Source organism: Sorex fumeus, unplaced genomic scaffold (genome assembly GCF_029834395.1).
Source record: "Sorex fumeus unplaced genomic scaffold, SorFum_2.1 ptg000019l, whole genome shotgun sequence".
Classification (NCBI taxonomy): domain Eukaryota; kingdom Metazoa; phylum Chordata; class Mammalia; order Eulipotyphla; family Soricidae; genus Sorex; species Sorex fumeus.
Genome location: NW_026606076.1, coordinates 14,320,405 through 14,337,828, shown reverse-complemented (window position 1 = coordinate 14,337,828; position 17,424 = coordinate 14,320,405). Strand labels below are relative to the sequence as shown.

The 17,424-nt window shown below is 40.2% G+C and overlaps 1 protein-coding gene across 1 annotated transcript; it reads right to left on the bottom strand.

The window, feature by feature from the left end:
• Positions 1-4,858: 4,858 nt before the first annotated feature.
• On the bottom strand, positions 4,859-5,797 carry LOC130021980 (olfactory receptor-like protein OLF4). The gene has a single exon (XM_056112711.1). The coding sequence runs from the start codon at positions 5,795-5,797 to the stop codon at positions 4,859-4,861; it is 939 nt and encodes a 312-aa protein (XP_055968686.1).
• Positions 5,798-17,424: the final 11,627 nt, after the last annotated feature.

The following is a 17,424-nucleotide window of genomic DNA, read 5'->3' as shown; positions in this document are numbered from 1 at the left end:
AGAAGGGAGGAAGAAAGGAAGAAAGGAAGAAAGGAAGAAAGGAAGAAAGAAAGAAAGAGAAAGAAAGAAAGAAAGAAAGAAAGAAAGAAAGAAAGAAAGAAAGAAAGAAAAAAGGGAAAGATGAAGCAGTTTATTTCAGTGTGAATGGAACTGGAGGGCATCAGTTATGTAAATAAATCAGAGGGAGGACCATATACAATACTGGATTATTGCACTCATCTGTGTAATACTGAGGGACAAAGGAGAGGAATGGGCAGTCAGAAACAATGACAGACCTGTGATCTTGGATTAAAAGACTAATTACTAAGCCATGTGGGAAAAGGCCAGAGGGAATGAGGAGTAGACTAGAGGTGACATAAGGACAGTGGTGAAAAGTCCAGTAGTGCTGTGCATCAGAGTCATAAATGTTAGCACTCTGTTAATCATGCTATCTAAACTACAATCACTTGATCACTTGACTTTCCATTAATCATTGATTTGCTCGAGCGGGTGCCAGTAACGTCTTCATTTTTCCCTGTCACGTGCTAGTGTAGCCCAATGGCATCTGTTCGTTCTAGGAACACGAAGAGCCTCAAACCGATCGTTCAAGATCTTGATGAAGAAGTCTGATTTAATTCTAAATTAGAATACAATAAAAAATGTTAAATAGGAAAAACATGATTAAAATGACTAGTAAGTAAAAGTAAAGTAAAGGCCCTCCCGTTGATCGTCGATTTGCTCGAGCGGGCCCAGTAACGTCTCCATTGGAGACTTTGTTGTTACTGTGTCTGGCATATCGAATACTCTCGGTAGCTTGCCGGGCTCTCCGAGAGGGGCGGAGGAATCGAACTCGGGTCGGCCATGTTGGCTGCGTGCAAGGCAGATGCCCTACCTGCTGTGCTATTAAAATAATTTATTCAGTCTATTACATTAGTCTACAACCTGACCTGCACATTTCCCAGGTATGAGGGATTTTTTTTTCTGCTTTTTTGTTGGGAAGCATTTTGTTGGTTCCATGTTCTGCATTATGCATAATGCTTCTTAGAAGTATCTTTTGATTTCCATGTGTTTGAATTTCCAGACCATCATATTTTGAATTTCAGAATGGAATTCCTATAAATATGTTTAAACTTACTGATACTTTGGTTTACAATAATTGTATCTTTATGGACATAACTTTAACACCTGACTTGTCACCAGTCTAATAGTCTGATACTGACAAACTGTACCTGAAAGAATATTGGTTTATACAATGGTATGTGTTTTTTAAATTAAATTAATTTTTTTAAAAATGGGATCACAGTGAAATAGACATTTACAAAGTTCATGATTGGATGTCAGTCATATAATGTTCCAATATATTTTTTTCACCACCAGTGGTCCCAGTTTCCCTCCTGTTCCCACCCTATCCAGCTACTGAGAGTATTCGATATGCCAGACACAGTAACAACAAAGTCTCCAATGGAGACGTTACTGGGCCCGCTCGAGTAAATCGATGATCAACGGGAGGGCCTTTACTTTACTTTACTTTACTTTACTTTACTTTACTTTATAGAAGGTACTCTCTCTCTCTGTCTCTGTCTCTGTCTCTGTCTCTCTCTCTCTCTCTCTCCTTTTGGACCTTATGGTTTGCAATACAGATAATGAAAGGTTATCAAGTGTATCCCTTTACTTGTAGACTTCAACCTACACAGACTCTTGTGGCAAGCTTCCAACCATTGACCTGTCCTTCTAACCCTTGTTTGCTCTCACCTTGGATATTAGTCTCATATTCTCTCTCTCTCTCTCTCTCTCTCTATATATATATATATATATATATATATATATATATATATCCCACAAATGAATGCAGTCACTCTATACCTGCCCCTCTCCTTCTTACTCATTTCATTCAACATGATACTCTCCATGTCAATACATTTATAAGCAAATTTCACGACTTCATTCTTTCTAACAGCTGCAGAGTATTCTATTGTGTAGGTGTACCATAGTTTCTTTATGCAGTATATGTTTTATGCTCTTCAAAGGCTATTATTACCAGAAGATAACTGTGACCAAAGTGCCATAGGCTCCAGGGTCCCTTCCCACAAAGATCTTTGCCCTGAAAAGATGTGGCATCAAAACCATATATATTCACATGATTGTAAACTTGTAATCTCAACTTTGTTATTGTTATGTTGATGATTTTAGTAAATAAATAATTTAAAGGTCAATTAAATTCTATAAAAGGCTCAGCATGATAAGATTGAAAAGGGTATCCAGAGGCACTTAAGTGAAAATGAAATGTGGAAACAAACTTGAAAAAAAAGTGGCTTGTCCTAAAGTATACAAACCATTAATTATGTGTCCAGTTCATTCATGTGATGATATAAGTTCAACTACTATAGAAATAAAAATACTTAAGGAACATGAAACTTTGGAAAGGAATAACTATGGTGAGAATGGTAGCAGGTTAAGCTTAGTGGTTCCATACAAAAAATACGTACCATGTACAAAAAATAGGTCTACTTACTTTACTAGGACTTACTTTAATTATGTAAAGTAGTATAGTCCAGTGACACAATATAGCTCACTAATTTATGAATGAATTAACCAAAACTTTAAATGAAAGTACTGAAAAACACTGTCCTGTCTTCCAGTTGTTCATCAATTTGCTCGAGCGGGCCTAGTAATGTCTCCATTGTGAGACTTCTTGTTACTGTGTTTGGCATATTGAAAGTGTGGTAAAATTACATAGTCATCTATTCTAGTAAAATAGTACTTCTTAAACCAAGATGAATGTATTAAATTGAAATTTTACTTAATTTGCTGCTGTTTTTAATGTGGTTACTAAAAATCTATTTCTAAGGCTAAGGTGGAATAGGTTAAGGAATATGGGTTGGTTGTTCCTGTACTTAAATACTTTTCATTTTTATGTTCAAGACCAGCATCCATTCCTATTTAGAGCAGTGTAAAATAGGAACTCAAGTTCCTTCTCTTCTCTGGACTCACCCTCTCCCCATTGTGAACACATATGCCTTTCTCAGTGAACATCTACCTGTAGTTTGATGTTGAACTCTGACTGCCAATATGGGCACAGAATCACTTTTCCGAATTCTCCAATGCATTCCATAGTGCTAAGTGTTTCCTTTTTATGTTAGTATATGCTGGAGTTTGTTTGTTTGTTTGTTTGTTTTTTGGGTCAGACCCAGCGATGCACAGGGGTTACTCCTGGCTCTGCACTTAGGAATGGCTCCCGGCGGTGCTTGGGGGATCCTATGGAATGCTGGGAATCGAACCCGGGTTGGCCGCATGCAAGGCAAATGCCCTACCTGCTCTGCTATCACTCCAGCCTTAGTATATGTTGTTTAATTACTATGGTTTATTTGAAATCAGAAAGCTTGGTGTCCTTTTGTTGTGTCAAGATTACTTTGTCTCAGAGTGTCTTCATGATTCTGCACATATTTCTTTCTGTGGCAACTGTCAAATGAAATACTGGTAAGGATTTCATAGAATCCATTGATGATTATAAGTAGTGTGTTCATTTATAAAATAGTGCATCTTCTGATTCTTGATGAAAAAGTTCAACCTGTTCATGTATTCTTGAGTTTCTTTTCTCGATAGCAGTCTTAAGTATATCTTATACTCTTTTATTTGATTTGAATTATAAGAATTTTATACTATTGTAAAGTGCTTCATATACTCTTTATCATGTAGTGAAATTGTACAGAGAAATGGAATAATTTTGTGTGTTAAGGGCTCAGAGCGATAGCACAGCAGTAGGGTGTTTGCCTTGCATGCAGCCAGCCCTGCCAAGCCGGGTTCGATTCCTCTGCTCCTCTTGGAGAGCCCAGCAAGCTACCGAGAGTATCTCGCCCATGCGGCAATACCAAACACAGTAACAGCAAGTCTCAAAATGGAGATGTTACTGGGCCCACTCGAGAAAAATCGATGAACAATGGGAGGACAAACAGTGTTGATTTTGTATCCTACATTTTACTCATTTTTTTACTTAATTCTACTTAAAACTTACTTCTTAAACAAAGATGAGTTTGTTTACTCAATAATGCTTAACTCAATAATTTTGGGAGAATTGTTAGAATCTGTGTGATAATTTATACAATTAAATATAACCTACCCAAGAAATACTGTCTCCTTATAAAGAATAAAAATTAAGTCACTGAGATATTATGAAAATGTTCATATATGATTATAAATTTAAGTTTGGTCTGTGTTTTAAAATTATATAAGTTGAAAATTTTAGATTTCCATAGACCATTATATGACATTCTTCTTTTATTTGAAACAAAATATATTTTATTGAAAGAAATTTACTTAGAAATATGTCATGGTAGAGAAAGGGAAACGTGTTCAACTAAGAACACAGGCTTCTCCACCATTACTATTCTGTAACTAAAATTGAACAAAATAGGTGGTTGAACTATGCCACCAGAAAAATTATTTTCAAGAGATCAATGTAGTTTGTGATTTAAATGGAAATTCCCGAACAATTTAGATACATGAGAAAATTTAAGAGAACATAAAATTAAATTGAGAAGAACTTTGTGATCGGGAGAAAAAAATAACTTAACAAAAATTAGTCATGTTAATTGTCTAAATATGAAAAAATAAAAAATTAATTGCAGGACGTGAGAGATAGTATACAGGTTAAGGCATTTGCATATGTCTGACCCCATGTATCCCTGGCACTGCATGGTCCCCTGGATATCATCGGTAGTGATCCCTGAGCGTCACTGTGTGTGTGGCCCATCACCTTCCCTCAAGAAAAAATTTTAATTAAATAAAGTATCAAGTATACCATGGATCGCTGAAAAAAATAGATTTGCAATTTCTGTTTCTTGTACCCTAAAATCGAGAAACTTCTTCAGTCTTAAGACAACTAAACTTTGGTGGTTTCTCTCTCAAAGAGAATTTTCAGGGCCATTTTAATGTCTTTGTTCCTAAGACTGTAGATGAAGGGGTTCAGCATCGGGGTAACCACGGTGTAGATCACTGACGCTATTGCACTGGAGTGTGTGTTCTGGGTGCCAGCAGTGCTCAAGTATACACCTATGCCAGTAAAATAAAATAAGGCGACAACTGCCAGGTGAGACACACAGGTGGAAAAGGCTTTATACTTCCCCTGTGCTGAGGAGATCCTATGGATGGAGGAAACAATCTTAGTGTAAGAGTAAAGGATCCCAGCCAGGGGTCCGCCACCCAGAATTCCAGCTGAAAGACTCATGACCAAGATATTCAGAAAAGCATCAGTACAGGCAAGTTGAACCACCTGTTTGAGTTCACAGAAAAAATGTGGGATTTCCCAGTTTGTACAGAAGGACAGACGTAAAGCCATTAAACTTTCTATCAAGGAATGCAGGGCACTAATGACCCAGGACACCAGAACCAGCAGTACACACAAGCGAGGGTTCATGAGGACCGTGTAGTGCAAGGGGTAACAAATGGCCACATAGCGGTCATAGGCCATCACAGCCAGGATAAAGTCATCCAACGCTACAAAGAGTAGGAAAAAATACATCTGGGTAATGCATCCTTCATAGGTGATGGTTTTGCTGTGGGTCAGGATGTTCTGCAGCATCTTGGGGATGGTGGTGGACGTCAAACAGATGTCCACAAAGGACAGGTTGGACAGGAAGAAGTACATGGGCGTGTGGAGGCGGGGGTCTGAGCTGACGGCCAGGATGAGGAGCAGGTTCCCCAGCACGGTGATCAGGTACATGGACAGGAATAGCCCAAAGATGAGGGGCTGTAGTTCTGCTTCTTCTGAAAGTCCTAGAAGAAGGAATTCCAAGTTTTCTGAGAAGTTCCTGGGTTCCATGTGGCAGAGAGAACTGCAAGGTGAAAAAAATACAGAATTTCTTTTCTCCAGATGTAGGTAATGTACAGACATATTTTTTCTTAACTTTTTAATTGAATCACTGTGAGATAGACCCTTACAGAGCTGTTTATGATTGGATTTCAGTCAGAGTTCCAACACCTATTCCTTCATAAGTTTACATTTCCCAGCACCAGTGTCCCCATGTTCCCTTCCGTCCCCCTCCCCCACCTTCTTCCTGCCTTATCGTAGGAGCTCTCTCTCTCTCTCTCTCTTTCCTCCCCCTTTGGGGCATTGTGATTTGCAATATTGACACTGAAACATTATCAATAACATCCCTTACCTACTTTTAACCCTCAGATCTTGAATACAGACATACTTTCAACCCTCAAAATTTCAAAACTATTTTGAAATACATTAATGAAATACTTTCATCACCAAAAATATTTGTCATCAATATTTTGTGTGCACATCTTCTCTCTTCTTTGAAACTCTTGTCTCATATTTAGAGATAAATGTTCACTTACTTTCAAACTTTTCCAGCAGATTTTATATTCTACCATTTTTCTGAAATATCATAATAAAAAAGCTGAAATCTTATTGTAAACAAAAATTTTAGTTGGAAGCCCTTGCCGGCAATGCTGAATGAGCCTTGAGCTACATCTGGTGATTGGGCAGCATGGGGCTTGAGTTTTCAGGTCCAGTGGTGTTAGGGTCCATCAGAGACACCTGTTGGCCCTCAGAGGACCCTGCATTGTCATGGATACACCTCAGGACCTAAGAGTATTTTAGCCCTTGGAGTTACCTCCCCAGCACCAACTTGGTAATTATGAACTCAATATAAGCTCTTTGAAAACTGATTCAAATACTGATATTGAATGACGGATAATAGTTCTCACTATGGTCTAATGAACAGAAATAAAATACACAAATAGGAGAGCTATCAAACAACTCAGGTGATGAAAGATGTTCTGATGACACAGAGATATTAAAAGAGAAAGTATAGAAAATATAGAGTGAAGACGATTTTTCCACAAATGCTGTTTTGAGACACTGTGACTTGCAGCATTGTTTATCGTAGTTCCAGGCATCCACTGTTCCATCACCAATCTCACCACCGATGTCAGTTCCCCTGCCCCCATGTCCCCCGGCTCCCTTCAACCCCTTCACCTACCTGCCTCTTTCACAGGAACATTTAAAAGTTTTGTTTTTTAGTGTAGGTTCCACTGACCAATGTTATCAGTATTGTTGTCTCCCTGATTTAGATATATGAATGTACCTCACCTCTGCACCACCGGTGTGCCCAAGCCCTAGGACCTTTGTCCACTTCTTATTTTACCCCCTCCATTTCTCTCCTTCCTTGATCTCCTCATTTCTATAATCGAGGGCCAATGTTTTGCCCATTTTTGATGACCTTGCATCCTCCACCCCTTTTTTTTCCCCCCAAGAGAGGTCATAATTGGCTGCCATGCTTGGCGAGGCAGGGGTGGAGGTGGGGGGTGGGGATGGGGACACAACAGCTCCAGTTCCCGGGGCCAGGCTGCCACTCCCGAAAGCCTTGCATTCCTTTTTGTTGCTATTCTTTACAAGTGCTTATGAAATACAAAAATACCAGGTAACATTTGATCAGGCATAACAAGGATTCTATAGTGGAACCAGTCTGCAGAGAAGTATGTTTGAGTGCAGTGCAACCATTAAGAACTTTGGATGGACCAATAGCACAGCTAGGAGGGCGTTTGTCTCGCACAAGGCCATCCCGGGTTCAATTTCCGGCATCCCATATGGTCCCCTGAGCACCGCCAGGAGTGCATGAGCCAGGAGTAACTCTTGTGCAAAGCTCGGTGTAACCCAAAAAAGATTAGAGAGAGAGAGAGAGAGAGAGAGAGAGAGAGAGAGAGAGAGAGAGAGAACAACTCTGAGGAAGGTGTTTGAGAAAATGTGGAAAAGTAGCAAACAGGAGTGAGAGTGAAGAGAGGTATTGTCAGAGAATGTGGAAGAAGGTGGTCTCTCAGCCACTGTTGTTGCTGAAATATGAGTCAGAGGGAGGGTCTCATAGACAACAGATTCCACCTACACATTGTCAAAGTTTCTGAAAGGCATCACCAGAATTGAATGTGATCGCCTCCCTAATATTATCTGTTGTTGATGTATTTCTGATCTGTGTCATGTGAGACACCCTGGAAGAATGAGTTCAGGTTCCCTGCTGGTTCTGAGCCTATAAGATTTATGTGGAAACATGGGGAGATAGAGGGTGAGAGAGGGAGGAGAAGGAAAAGGAGGAGAAGGAGAAGAAGAAGAAGAAGAAGAAGAAGAAGAAGAAGAAGAAGAAGAAGAAGAAGAAGAAGAAGAAGAAGAAGAAGAAGAAGAAGAAGAAGAAGAAGAAGAAGAGGAGGAGGAGGAGGAGGAGGAGGAGGAGGAGGAGGAGGAGGAGGAGAAGAAGAAGAAGAAGAAGAAGAAGAAGAAGAAGAAGAAGAAGGAGGAGGAGGAGGAGGAGGAGGAGGAGGAGGAGGAGGAGGAGGAGAAGGGGGAGGGAAGGAGGAGAAAAAGGAGGAAGAGGAGGAGGATGAGGAGAAGGGAGGAGAAAGGAGAAGAGGGAGAAAGGAAGGGGAGAAGAGATTGAAGAAAACTGTCTGCTGTAGAGGCAGGCTGGGGGAAGGGAGATGGTCCAAGGGAAACCGGGGAATTTGATGGTGAGAAACGTACACCCTGTATGACTGAAACCCAATCATGAGGAACTTTATAAATATACCTCACTGTGATTCAATAAAAATTTAAAAAAAAAGAAGAGCAGCATCAGCAGCAGGAGGAGGAGAAGGAGGAGGAGGAGGAGGAGGAGGAGGAAGAGGAGGAGGAGGAGGGGGAGGAGGAGGAGGAGGAGGAGGAGGAGGAGGAGGAGGAGGAGGCGGAGGAGGAGAATATGACCCCCACCTAAGTTGATGAAAGACACTCTCTTTCCACTCAAGGAATGAATGTTAACCAAAATTCTAATACAGTCTTTTCCTATAGTCAAATAAACTGTAATTATCGTTTTATGTCTCATAGTAATCTGATCCTACAAGAGGGTTTTTAGATGGGATGAAAGTAAGCAAAATGTATTAAATGAACAGTATATTGAACAGATTTATTAAATGAAACTATGTATAAAATCTACCATTGAGCAAACATTTAGTAAGAAAATATGGAATCGAGAAATTTAGAAATATATAAATACAACTATTTCCAAGAACATATTGCCCAGAACAGTCAACAAAATTTAATAAAAGACAATATGTAAGTATTTTTGAAATCTAACAGTAGATGGATGAGAATTAAAGTGTTTAAATGCATAGAGTTAAATAATGAGCATATATCAATTGGGACAAAAATCATCAATCAAAAGAACAAGAAATCAACTCTTTCACACCAATAGTTCTGAACAAAACCAAAATATTTAAGCATTGATTTGTGCTAGATTTATAGTTTAGCGATTGGTCCCTATCACATTTGGTAAAGTTTAGAAGAAATATGATGTGAGCAACAATCTGAAGGTAACTACAAATATTTAATATATGGATAATCTTTATTTGGGTTTCTTCCCTCTCAACATTACCGATATTCTGCCCATATAACTCTCCACTGTGGTTCTTCCTGTGCCGGTGGGGCGGGGGGGCTTGTTTCGAATGTTAGTAGACAGAAATATTTGCATCCTTTCCCAATGTTTTAATCAAAAAGGTTCCGAATAAATAAGTAACATTTGGATTTAACATTGAAACTCTTGAAAGATTCTCATTTTTACTTAAACATCAAACATGTGCTTTTTGAATATGAAATGCCAGCAAGGGTTTAAGAACTCAGTCATACTACAAAATATTATGTGTCTATGTGGATATCTGAATATAAAGAATTAGTGTCTATGCTTATTTCTTAGTAGGCCATTCATAAGGTACTCGAGTGAAGGAAAGGGGGAAAGAGATGGAGAGGTACTGATGGTCCTAAAACATAAAAAGCACTATCTACGTGCACAGACTTTCAGTGAGCATTTAAATTAAAATCGGGTGAACATGTGTGATTCTATGTATAAAAGAAATGTTTACAACGAAGCTATGGGGGGCTGAAGTGATAGTACAATGGGTAAGGTGTTTATCTTGCATGCAACCAACCGGGGTTCAATTTCCAGCATCCCATATGGTCCCCTGAGCACCGGAAGGAATAATTCCTGAGTGCAGAGCCAGGTGTAATCCCCGTGCACCGCCGGGTGTGACCCAAAAAGAAAAAAAAAACTATGGGGTAGGGAGAAACAATAATCGTAATAATAATGCTAGGTCTAAGTTTCCAAAACAGTTGCATGCAATTAGTCACATTGAAAAACTAAAACTCTTAGACAAAAATATAAAAAGTAATATGATGATGGGCTGGAGCGATAGCACAGCAGGTAGGGTGTTTGCCTTGCACGCAGCCAACATGGCCAACCTGAGTTCGATTCCTCTGCCCCTCTCAGAGAGCCCGGCAAGCTACCCACATGGTAAAGTCCGGCAAGCTCCTTTTGACATATTCGATATGCCAAACCCAGCAACAAGTCTCACAGTGTTACTGTGCCCGCCCGAGCAAATGGATGAACAATGGGGTGACAGTAACAGTGACAATATGATGATATCCACATGGGACTCTAAATCCTGATTAACTCGTAAGGCTCAAATAAGTGAGAAAAATTTTCTACAGAAAGGCTTTCTGTATGTCAAGGAAAGTAAAGTTATGTTATTACATCATCTCAGATAAATATATTTAATAAAATATAATAGAGAATAAGTTGACATTACATCAAGTACAGAGATCAGTTTCAAAGAAGGACTTGATCTATCTTTAGAAATAGATCAAGAGCTCATGATTCACTGTATATGCTCAGTAACTAATAGAATATTTCATTAATCACCAAAGATCCTGGGCTTTCCTTTTACATTTACAGGGAGACCTTCAAACCTTTATTCCTTCCTCCAATTTCCTTTCTATAGGTATCATTTAATTGCCAATAATGACCCCTGTATTGCTTATCCAATACTCACGTATAGCTAGACATCATTAACACTGCATAAAACAAGTAACCCAGCTGTGATCAAGTATTCATGTAGGTAGGTCATCAGAATAATCTGGGAATATTCTTCCCCTTCCTTCTCTTAGACCTTCTCCTGCACAGTCTATGTGACGTATGGACTCACCTGGTTGGGATTTCTGAGAGGGAGCCCTCTGGATGGAAGCACAAATCCTTCCCTGAGTTGGTGGTGATGGAGACAGGAGCCCAGACAAGACAGCGAGATGGAAGGAAGCATTGGTCCACACGCCAGATTCAGGACGCCAAAGTGACAACTTTGTCCTGAGCAGTCCAGGTTGAACAAGCTGAGGGCCTGAGCAGAGTAGATATTTACAGTTCCTGGTCTCTGCTTATTAGGCTTGCTGCCATCCATTGACTGTGGCCACCAAGCACACGTGTCCCTGTGGATCACTGTCCTGGACAAAGGTATGTTTTCCCCTCTGGTCTGTTCCCAGGAGATCAGGTTAGGAGTCAAGTTTATCGTGTTCATTAGTGCTTCACCGTGAGCTATCCTGTCTTCCAGAGTTTCATCTAATCCAGCACCTTCTCCCAAACATTTGTTTGCGTTATGTTCAAAATATCTATGTTTGAGAAGACTATGGAATTGCTAGTTCTGGCATCTTCAAAGCAGTTGTTGCATTGAGAAAGTCCATAATAATAGAAAATTCCTCTTCCTCTATTCAGTAGGGGAGAGAATCATGTTCTTTTGATGTAAAATATTGAGCTGTTTTCATTTTTTTCATTTCATCATCCTGTTATTCGTCGATTGCCTCAAGCAGGCCCCAGTAACGTCTCTTTCATCTTAACCCTGAGATTATATTCAAGGCTCTTTAGGAGAATGAGACCCATCATTATTATTGGTATTTGGCATATTTGGTACGCCACGGGGAGTTTGCCAGACTCTGCCCTGTGGGCAGGCTACATTCGATTGCCAGCAAGTTTGTCCAAAGTAGGAATGAGATGATAAGATGTCATAAAAGATGTCCTGATAAGAGCTGTTTATTGATTTTTTTTCAGTCTACATTAGCAATGTTTCAGTCTACATTAGTAAACATTAGTAATGTTTCAGTCTACATTAGTAAATATTCACTGTATAATCCTATACCACAAGCTGAGGGAAGGTTTCATTAAATGCTCTTTTTAGAAGTGTTCCTTATTTAGGGGCAGGAGTGATGGCACAGTGGGAAGGGCATTTGCCTTGCACATGGTCAAGCCGGCTTCAATTTCCATCATCTCATATCTCTCCTGAGCACTGTGAGGAGTGATTCCTGAGCATAGAGGTAGGAAGTAGCCCTTGAGCACTGCCAGGTGTCGTATAAAGTGCTCATTATTTATAATATGTAATGATATGTCTCGTGCGAGGTGGATTAATATTTGTAACTTTAGAAATTTTTAAAATTTCAATTTCTACTTTATTTTAGCTTTAATATAAATTTAACTTCAGTTCAATTTATTTTGCATTTACAGCTATCCACTAAAAATATATGGGATTGCTTGTCTGTGTATGAGTGAATTTATTTTAAAGGGAATATATGAAAACTCACCTTTCTTTACTAACATAAATCTTTTCCTTGGATATTTTGTTTGTACTTAACAAATTACTTCTATACATTTCATTTATTCTTCCAGATATCTCTATGAAGTCAAGTTCATAACCCAGGTCACAATTAGATAAAAGGTCATCAAAGTTTATGGATTTAACTTACAAAATCAGATAAAGTGAAAATGAGAATTTATCATGTACTTTTCTACAAATATGAAAACTGAGGTCCAGGGATGTAGTATAGTGGTTGAGATACCTGCTTTGCATGTAACCAAACCTGCTTTAATCCCAGGCACTATATATGTCTCCAGAGCAATGCTGGAAGTGACACTGAGCACAGAACCCATAGTAGCACTTGAGCACTGCTGTGAGGAATCCAAAATCTAAACAAACATTTGGAAACTGAATCAGACTGTGCACTTAACACTTGTGTGGGTTCTTTAGCTCTACAAATTGTCCATCTTATAATATATGTTCTTCATTTCTATTGAGTTACAATTGACATACAGGATTGAGTATGTGTACAATACAATATACATGTAGGGAAATATTGATAATAGTAAATGTGGTGACTATAAGGTCCTGTGGGACCCCGAAGGAAATTCCAGAGCTAAACTCTGCTAATTAGTAACTCTTCCTTATCTGCTACCTTCCTCCCCCCCCCCAGTAGAGCCCTAAGATGTAAATCCTATCTCTACTGTTGACTCTTCTTGAGATATAAATCCTGTCTCCACTGTTGACTCTTCCTTATCTGCCCTTCTGCTAGTAACTCTTCTCTTACCCGCCTCCACTGGAATGCAGGTGTCCTGAGCTGTAAATCATGGGGAGCCAGGTGGACATGGAAGATAGCCAGATGTCTGAGTTATGAGATATCCGCTAGCCACAATGACCCTATATGTAAATGCTAACTTTTGAATCTATAGGCTAAGGAGTGATGTACTTTTAAATGAATTGGTTAAGAAAGTATATGTTGTTAAGAATCTATTTGTCATGAAATGCGCGGGCTCTGCTGTAATGGCCAGTGAAGGCCTATATAAGATTTCCTTTGAAGAAGCTTGGGATCATGCCCAACCTGCTGGATCTGCGTGTCTGAGTAGGTGGCTCGACCCTGGCTAGCCATTCTTACAATAAACCTTGCTTGCTGTTTGCAGTCTCTGGAGTATCTTTGTCATTAAACGACACGATCCGTGTCCTAAAATTTGGAGGCCCTAGCAAGATCTCCCAACTGCAAATGGGCTGGAGAGTGGGTTTTGAAAAGGCCTTAAATCTTAAGGAATATTCCATTTGGTTTCCGGGGGATAGTGTCCCTGTTTGGACCGTGGCAGGGAAGGTGCCAATCCTGATTGGGAGGACATAGGGTTTCTTTGGGTCCTCACTGGTTTTTGGAAAACCTGGCACCAGGAGAAGACTTAGAAGAATTGAACCCTCCGAAGGTGAAAATCATGTGGACGCCCTTTGGGCAAATTCGGGAATCCCAGTGTGACAGTGGTGAGTGGGGTGCGCACCCATGTGAAAGAAGGACCTGTCCGAGCGAGTGCAGAAGTGTGATCTGTGCATGAGTCCTTAGTGTATTTGTCTTAATATCTTTCTCCTAGTTCTGTTTATTAAGATTGTTTAATATGGGTCAGAATCAATCAACCCCCAAAGCTTAATTCTTTTATTTTTTTATTTTTATTTTTTTTATAAGGAGTACTGCTATTTATTCCGCCACTGATTAGCTGATTGAATTGGGCATGAACTCCACCTAACTTTTTTTTCATAATTTTATTTATTTATTTATTTATTTTTCTTCTTATATTTATTTATTGAATCACTGTGGGGAAAGTTACAAAGCTTTCAGGTTTAAGTCTCGATCATACAATGATCAAACACCTTTCCCTTCACCAGTACTCATTCTTCACCACCAAGAGCCCCAATATATCCCCCCTCTCAACCCTCCTAATGCTTGTGAGGCAGATGATTTCTACTTAACTCTTCTCTACATTGATTACATTCATTATTTTGACAAAAGATTCACCATTATTCTTTAGAATTTCCCCCCCACCAACAATCAGAATTGCTGAAAAGGCAATGTGAAATACTTTTTCTATAGTTGGTTATGAGAATCATGTAATATCGTACAGCAACGATAGTGGCCATGCGATTTTGGATTTCTACAAGTAAAAAGTAAAGTAAAGTAAAGGCCCTCCCGTTGATCGTCGATTTGCTCGAGCGGGCCCAGTAACATCTCCATTGGAGACTTTGTTGTTACTGTGTCTGGCATATCGAATGCCGGATTTCTACAAAGAGCTAGATAATTATGAGATTGGTTTCTGTGTATCTGGTGTTATGGCCGTGCCAGAGAGTCACTTGTGGGTTGCAAATTGTGACCTCAGTAGGGCGTGAAGGACGAGCCAGTACCGCCCACCTTCCCATGAGACTGCAATTGCCCCATCACCACCGGCTCATACCTGGCCTTCCTATAAACTCTGAGGCAGCGGCCACCTTGCTGCGGGGGAGGAGGTGTAGGAGGCAGAAGGGAGCAACACCCTTTCCCTCCCTGAGAGGCATGGCGCCGTAGTTTAACGCATGGTCCATTCACTTTTCTGCCTCAAGCTGCCACTTGTGGGGGGAGAGCCTTAATTCTTGACCACTTCTCGGAGGTCCAAAGGAAGGCCCAGAACATGGGCCTGGTGGTGAAGAAGGGTAAGTTGGATACCTTCTGCTCAGTTGAATGCCCCTCTTTTGGGAATTAAGATGGCGACCACGAAAGGACTGATGCAGTGAAGAAATCCATGAGGAAGAAGGTAATCTGTGGAAAATCTGCTGTGAAGATATGCTCCCTTGGAAATCTCTAGGGGGCATGGGGAAGGAATGTGATAATCTCTGTGTGAATGTGTGTGTGCATGAGCACCCTGATAGGTCCTCCGATCAGGCATGACTTTGTAGCTCCATGACCTGGCACTCTTAAAGTTCCTCTAAAATCACAGAGCTTGAGTGACTTGATTCCACGTGGCTGCCTGCGATTCCACGGAGAATGTAAGGTCAAGGGTGGCACTGGCATAGCTGCTGGTCCCAAGTCACAGTGCTGAACCACTAAGGCCAAGTTCTCCACCGGCTTTGCAAGCATCTGAATGGTCTCTGCAAAGAGGCACCCCTCCTTTGTCTGCTTTGTGTCACTGTCCACTATGGAAGGGATGGGAGGAAAGCCCACTAGTGAGAAGACTCTGGGAAACTAAAGCAGATCAATTTCCAGACAGAAAATCCTTTTCCCCACCAAATCTCAGTCTAACCAGAAGATCAGCTAGAGGTCAATTGAAATGCTAATGATGGCAGTCCAGAGGTAATGCAGAAATTTTTTTAAAAAAAGGGTAAAAGACAGGAAAGAGACCGAGAAAAGCAACAAGCCAGCAAAAGGCAGGGAAGAGGTAGCAGGCTAAGAAAGGCAGAACTATTTTTCTAAGGAGCAGAGTTCATAAGACCACAGCACTAGGTTTGGCTCAGGCACATAGTTGTGGGTCTGCCCAATGCCAGGCCTGCCCAGGGACGCCTGTAGTGCAAGCAGAGGCCATTGGTGGAGACCGTACAAATCCAATGAGCTTCCAATCCACTGAGTAAAGGTCAATCCAATGAGTAAAGGCCAATATACGGGGGTTTAGAGTCCCCTTGGGAGAGGTCAAAGTTAAGGCCAATTTATGGGAGGTTAGAGTCCTCTTGGGAGAAGCCAGGGTAAAGACCAAAATACAAGGGGTTTGAGTCCCCTTGGGGAGTCAAAGTGATAGACCTGGAGAAAAGTTTTGCCAAGGAACCATCCTTTTTCATAGATTATTGCTTGCGATTAGGAAAAAATCTGAGGAGCTTCCAACTAGGTAGTTTAGATAAGGAGTATCTTGTTGAGCTCTGAGTATAAGCTAGAATGTTGGGAAGGATAGCCCATGAATGGCAGTTTGCATTACCAGATCATTTTGCAGTCAGATATTTGTAGGTAACAAAAGAAATACGATTATCAAAGCAGGGGAGGCAGGAAAATGCAAGGTCATACTGTTTGATATCAGAAACAAAAAAGTGTGTCACTAAGGCAGCCTGTCCCCATGTCTGATAAGAAGATACAAGCTCCCTGCCTCAGAACTAGCCTTGACCAAAATATGGTAACATCTGACAACCTTAGGTTTCAACAACTTTGTCATAGTTTATTTCGCCGGCTTTTATCAACAAAAGCGCTTTCATGACCCATTTTTAACAAGCAGAAGACTGGCTGGTCAGGTTGGGAAACAGGGAGCAGTGTTCCCAATCAGCAGATAGGGCTTCTTTGCCCTGGGGACCTGTCCTTTCCTTTCTCAGTCCATCAGTTTTCTCCCTGCTGTTTTTGAAGGGTCAGATTGATGGATCAACTGCAGATGTGTGCACATGTACGTGTGATGTTTTTAGTCAGTTCATTGTCTGTCTGTCTATCTGTCTGTCTGTCTGTCTGTCTGTCTGTCTATGTGGAACACTCGAGTGTTGGAACCAGGCTAAAATCAAAAGTAGAAATACTAGAGAAGTCAGTGATATGCAACCCAGTGATTTAAGAAATGCAGTTGTTTTTGGAACCTGTTAGACAATGGTTAAAAGAAGACTTCTTATCAGAAGGTTGAGCCTACATAGAAAGCAGAATTCTCAATCTAAATTTCTTGTTAGAAGAACATTAATGATTATATGATTATTAATAGTTGAAATCGTTTTTGAACTTAAGAATCTGTACTATGTAGAAGAGCTGTGAAACCAGAGCCTGAAACTAAAGTGAAATAAAGTTCAGAGAATGCAAGGGTTTATCTTACAAGCCCTAGCCAATTGTAATGAGAAATTTAGCTGTTTTACAAATAACAGAGGTACAGAATACATCCAAATAAACAAAGTTTTTCTTTCAAAGTTTTCCATAAACACTGATAGTCCAAGTGTTATTTTCTATGATAATATCAAAGTTTGGTAAAAAACCCAAAGGGTTTTTTCTGTGTCTGAAGGCATGTTCGTATTCTTGTGGTATTGTTAAAAATTTGGTGTAGA